This window comes from Monopterus albus, unplaced genomic scaffold (genome assembly GCF_001952655.1).
Source record: "Monopterus albus unplaced genomic scaffold, M_albus_1.0 scaffold107.1, whole genome shotgun sequence".
Lineage (NCBI taxonomy): Eukaryota > Metazoa > Chordata > Actinopteri > Synbranchiformes > Synbranchidae > Monopterus > Monopterus albus.
Window position 1 is genome coordinate 1,219,971 of NW_018127987.1, and position 6,203 is coordinate 1,226,173.

The following is a 6,203-nucleotide window of genomic DNA, read 5'->3' on the forward strand; positions in this document are numbered from 1 at the left end:
CCCCCACCAGAGTTTTTGCCATCTCCCCCATTGTTCAGTCTTTCTCGCCACTCTGTGCTTCTTCTCTCACTCTGCCCCCTTTTAAACGTCATCTCTCATCGCAGCCATCTTAATCATTTTTTAATCTGTGGTCGTCCTGCTGTCACTGCACCAAGTGGGTAATGATGATAATGGTGATGATGACACTGATTTGTCATAGTAAGATATTTACCATCTGCATCGACAGACTCGTTAAATGGGCAAAGATTTCACTGCTTGAGCAGCTTTTATTTTGCAAATGACATCACAGACTGTAGGACCTGTAGACAAGTGAGGATGGTTGAACATCTTTAGGGAGCATTTCTCACCTTTATACCAAAAAAAAAATGTGTGACTGCAGGCTCCATCAGGCACAGGTTTCTATCAACAGGTACACAATCTACCCAAAAACATAATTAGGGCAGAAGTGGCAAAAACCCATACAGAGCAGCACACTTTGCAAAATAAATTAAATTGTCATACAATAATCTTTAGTAAAGTAACCAGATATACACCGATCAGCCACAACATGAAAACCACCTGCCTAACAATGTGTAGTTGAATGTGAATATGTCCTTGGGTAACTGACACCGAGACATTAACACCAGATCCTTTTAAGTCTGTAGGTTACAAGGTGGGGTCTCCATGGATTGGACTTGGTTTTCCAGCATATCCCACATGCTCCATAAGATTGAGGTCTGGGGAATTTGGAGGTTTAGGCAACACCTTGAACTCACAAATTCTTTGGTATTCTTATGTTTATTTATTTTGTTTGCATTGGAACAAAAAAAAGCCAAATCTGATCCATTCCACACAGAACTCCAAAAACTGGACTGGACAGAATTATTGACACCTTTTGTAAATCATCAGAAATGGTTGTATTTCAAGCATCTGATGCTCCTCTTAATTTGCAATGAAACTCATCTGTAGCAACTAGAATAGTGGAAAAGCATTGACAATCTCAAGGCTACAAGTCCATCTCCAGAGATCTGGCTGCACTGTGCGCAACATTGTCAGGAAGATTACAGCCCATGGCGCTGTAGTTAATCTCCCTGAAAGTGGGCGAAAGAGAAAAACAGATGAGGAATCAACTTCCAAACAAATTCAAGCCTGTAGGCACAGGGTGCAACAGTGTTAGCTCGCACTGTCCGTCACCATCTGAGTGACAAGAATGACAGAATTATTGCTATATACTCCTGGGAAGTGTTGGAATTGTTAAATAGTTCTTGGACATATTGCCCTAGGTGGTTTTCCATCATATTTCTTTTAATTACATTGCTTTCTCTGTGGTATTAAAAAGTTTTAAAATTGACCTTGCTGTTCTCAAATGCTCTCTTGTTTTTTTTTGCATGATTCTGCTCAAGTTGTTAAACATGTGGATGTTGTGCCATCCCTCTCTGTTGCCCCTCAGGTGTACATGTACCAGCTGTTCCGCAGTCTGGCTTATATCCATTCCCAGGGTGTGTGTCACAGAGACATAAAGCCCCAGAACCTCCTGGTGGACCCAGAGACGGCCATCCTGAAACTCTGCGACTTTGGCAGGTTAGTATCAGCCACTGCCCATGGATGCGTTTGTCTGTCTGTCTAAAACTTTATTTCCATTGTGGCAGGTGTCTGTATGTCAGCGTGCGTTGTTAGATGGCTGTATGTTGGAATCGCCATCCCTTTCTTAGTTTCTCTTGCAGTGTGTATCTGTCACATGCACTCTAACCTCCCTGTTTGGGTCGCTTATATTCTGAGGTTTTGTGAAACCAACACACTGAGAAATCAAAAGTATCCTGATACTGTCCTTCTGAGCTGTCTCGTCTCCCATCTACCACCTTCTAGTGCTAAGCAGCTAGTTCGGGGGGAGCCAAATGTGTCCTATATCTGCTCACGGTACTATCGTGCCCCAGAACTCATCTTTGGTGCCACCGACTACACATCCAACATTGACATCTGGTCTGCTGGCTGTGTGCTAGCTGAGCTGCTGCTGGGTCAACCCATCTTTCCCGGAGACAGCGGTGTGGACCAGCTAGTAGAGATCATCAAGGTACAGTGAAGTGAGGGTGCTACAAAGAGTGAAGGAAATCTAGCTTAGCCAAGTCCTACTTAACTTAATGTATACTGAAAGTTAACAGCAGGTATTACTAAATGGAGAGCAGAAGGGCAATGCAAGCATGGACTTAATATAACAAAGTATATTTGTGTTATCATCCATACTGACAACTATCCTACCCCTCTTTTGTGTAGAGGCATTCAAGACCAATAAATGTAATTAATATTGAAAATTAATTTTTCATCCTTGTTCATCAGGTTTTGGGGACACCAACCAGGGAGCAGATCCGGGAGATGAACCCTAACTACACAGAATTCAAGTTCCCACAGATCAAAGCACACCCTTGGACAAAGGTATAGTCATCTTACTAGAACATACACTGAGTTGGGAGTTTATTAGATACAAGTTAAAGGTAATGCAATCTAAATGAACAATCCTGCAATAGATCCTCCCTTTATAGATGTGAATATGTTCAGTTTTAGAGCGATTCTGATTGAACTGTATAATTGTTATGGGAGACCTAGTTTGTGCTGCTGTTAAACTACCAGAGTGTTTGTTGTTTAGCCTAGCCGCACTGATATGAGTATAATAATAGAAAAACCTGTCAGTATAACAACACATTTCACAAAGTAGTTTTAATTCTGTGATTCTCTTTGTTCTTACTGACGCCGCTCTCTCTCCTCACTCACACTCTCTCCCTCTCTCTCTCTCCGTCTCTCTCATGGAACTCCAAGCCTCCGTTCTGCCTCGTCCCATTTATACAGGAGGTGGTGTGAACTCTTCTCTGAAAAAATACTACATCTTGTTGCCAATTTGTGGAGGGTCAAATTTACCCCCCACGCTGGGACTGTACCATTTATACAGAATGGCGAGGCAAACTCTCACATTGAATGGGCAGTGTAAAAGGGGCTTCTGAAAGAGTTTAAGCAAAAACTGAACATTGAAAGGAGGATTTATTTTAGGGCTGTTGCACTAGACTGCGTTTGTTTCAACTAGGTGAACCTAATAAACTCCCAATTTAGTGTATTATTGGTGAAAAGCAGTTAACCAGACACTCAGTCTGAGATTTTAGTATTTATAGGTCTGTGAAATAACTGCTTTGCCTTTTATTAGGTAGGGAACTAAGCCATAGAAAAATGTGACCCAGGTTGTAATAAACGGAACTGTGATTTGATTGTATTAGGGCTGTCACTTTTCATTTGAATTTTGAACATTAGCTCCAACGTGGTAGAAAAAAAATAACAATTCTAACAGTAATGACCTGTTTGAATCCAACAATGTAGCGTATCTGAATATTTGATGTAACAATTTCAATTTTTCAATTTTATTGGTATAGCACCAAATCACAACAAAGGTCATCTCAGGTCACTTTACAAAGTACTATTATCACTATTATTATGGAGGAAAACCCAAGAAATCCCCCCTTGAGCAGCACTTGGCGACAGCGTGGAGGAAAAACTTCATTTAACGGAAGAAACCTGGGCGGCCTTCTGCCTCGACTGGAGAATACCTTCTTAAAATTCACTATTAGCTTGACCAGTTACATGGCCTATGGACCTCTCAGTAAAGTAAGCTTGTTATGTTTGCAAGGATAAAATGCGGGATAATAGTAAGCAAAGTTGTGCTGATCAGACTATAATAACCCCAGAACAGTGTCAAGGTAAAGCGGTATGCTGGCTCACCAAAAAGCAAACGCCTGACTCAAGTAAAATAACACATCTGAGGACTCGTCTGCAATCTAAGTGAGGCACCAAAGTCTTTGTTAAAATTCTCCCTCCTGTCAGGTATTTAAGCCTCGTACCCCACCAGAGGCCATTGCGCTCTGCTCTCGACTGCTGGAATACACACCGGTGACCAGGCTTTCTCCCCTGGAGGCATGTGCACATGCCTTCTTCGATGAGCTGCGCCAGCCCAACACCCGCCTGCCCAGCGGTCGAGAACTGCCGCTCCTCTTCAATTTCAGTCCCGTTGGTCAGTTAACCTCACGATTTTTTTGTCATTTATCTTTACTCTTTTTGTTTTTGACCTCTGACCTTCACTTAGATGCTCATCTTTAGCATTTTATGTGTAAACATTTACTTGCCTTTTCTGCCTTCTCAGAGCTGTCTATCCAGCCTCAGTTGAACTCCACACTCATTCCTCCTCACGCTCGTGCACAGACATCACCTGCCTCACATGGTATGTATGGCAATATAAAATGATGCCTTTTGGTTGCGTTTCCACTGTCGGAACCTAACAAGTGGTACACCTCCTGCTTCCCATAACTGTCACTCAGCATAACCTCACAGACGATTCTGCTTTGCTTTTCAACAGTTTTTCCCTGTGTCTGTCTCTGTTTAGATGAGGGTAGGCCTGCGCTCCTCGCACACAAACACACACACACACAGACACACTCTCTCCCACACACTCATAGCTGAGGAGAGAATGTGAATCAAGGACCACAATGCTCCTTAGTGCAACAATCAGCCAGTAATGGAGACTGTATAAGCAGTTTATCAGATAGCCGTTGAGCAAGCAGAACACCTCTTTGCCTGTGGCCCACTCGTTGAAGTCCCCATTTTACCTCTAAATCAACAAGTGAAGTCGTCATAGTTTACCTCTTAACCAGTGAGTGTGTTTATATACCATCTTTTAGGCTAATGCTAAAGCAGCAGCACAGTGGCTCAGAGGAAAACACTCCAGAGGGTCATTAATATGGCCCAGGAGATCGTCAGCTGCCCTCTCCTCACTCTAGAAGAACTACACAGTTCCCACTGCCTCAAAAAAGCCCAGAACATCATTAAGGACACTTCACACCCAGGACTTTCACTCTGAACTGCTGCCATCAGGTAGACAGTTCAGAGTAATCAAATCAAGGACCACTAGATTCAGGAATAGTTTTTACCCAACAGCAGTTACCACACTCAGTGCTGCTAAAATATAATATGCCTGATGGGGGGGTGGGGTGTGAGAGGTCTGTTTCTAGTGTTGTTTTTCTAATGTTTTTTTTTTTTTTTTATGGTCATATTTCATTTAATTTTTTTCTATTGCTGTACCGACTGGAGGTCACTCTAAAATTTCGTTGTATGCGTTACAAGTACAATAAAGGATTATCTATCTATCTAATAGTTGAGACAATGACATTTAATCAATTACGTGCAGCAGCTCTGTGATCCCCCTCGAGGGGTACCAAAATTTATCTCCAAAAACACACCTCCAAAGCGGGCAGAGGGCAGTGGAAATAAACACAGAACCTGTGACAAGCATTACATTTCAGTAGGTTCCAATGCTGGAAAAACCCTGTTTGATTCCACAGTTTTCCTGTGTAGCTAGTTCATTCATTAATTATAAGTTTCTGTTAAGCTGTCTGTTTTAAGAGCCTTATAAAATGTACCACCCAAGCTGAAGTCACTGAGGTAGTCAAGAAGCTTCTCGGTGTCCCTCACAGCGCCCTGTGGGGGGATGGGGGGGTGGGGTGTGAGAGGTCTGTTTCTAGTGTTGTTTTTCTAATGTTTGTTTTTTTTTTGTTTTTTTTTTTATGGTCTTATTTCATTTGTTTATTTTTTTTCTATTGCTGTACCGACTGGAGGTCACTCTAAAATTTCGTTGTATGCGTTACAAGTACAATAAAGGATTATCTATCTTTCTAATAGTTGAGATAATGACATTTAATCAATTACGTGCAGCAGCTCTGTGATCCCCCTCGAGGGGTACCAAAATTTATCTCCAAAAACACACCTCCAAAGCGGGCAGAGGGCAGTGGAAATAAACACAGAACCTGTGACAATCATTACATTTCAGTAGGTTCCGATGCTGGAAAAACCCTGTTTGGTGCCACAGTTTTCCTGTGTAGCTAGTTCATTCATTAATTATAAGTTTCTGTTAAGCTGTCTGTTTTAAGAGCCTTATAAAATGTACCACCCAAGCTGAAGTCACTGAGGTAGTCAAGAAGCTTCTCGGTGGCAAGGCACCGTGGGTGGATGAGATCCGCCCTGAGTACCTTAAGTCTCTGGATGTTGTTGGGCTGTCTTGGTTGACACGCCTTTGCAACGTCGCATGGCGGTCGGGGACAGTGCCTCTGGACTGGCAGACCGGGGTGGTGGTCCCTCTTTTTAAGAAGGGGGACCAGAGGGTGTGTTCCAACTATAGGGGGATCACACTCCTCAGC

The 6,203-nt window shown here is 42.6% G+C and overlaps 1 protein-coding gene across 1 annotated transcript in view; it reads left to right on the forward strand.

Annotated features, from left to right (window-relative positions):
- The window catches only part of gsk3ab (glycogen synthase kinase 3 alpha b), a 19,726-nt gene that overhangs the window by 9,089 nt on the left and 4,434 nt on the right, over positions 1 to 6,203 (forward strand). Inside the window, exons 6-10 of the mRNA XM_020610802.1 lie at positions 1,430 to 1,560; positions 1,846 to 2,050; positions 2,314 to 2,409; positions 3,841 to 4,027; positions 4,157 to 4,234. Coding sequence (XP_020466458.1) covers positions 1,430 to 1,560; positions 1,846 to 2,050; positions 2,314 to 2,409; positions 3,841 to 4,027; positions 4,157 to 4,234 — 697 coding nt within the window. The remainder of the gene's footprint in view (positions 1 to 1,429; positions 1,561 to 1,845; positions 2,051 to 2,313; positions 2,410 to 3,840; positions 4,028 to 4,156; positions 4,235 to 6,203) is intronic.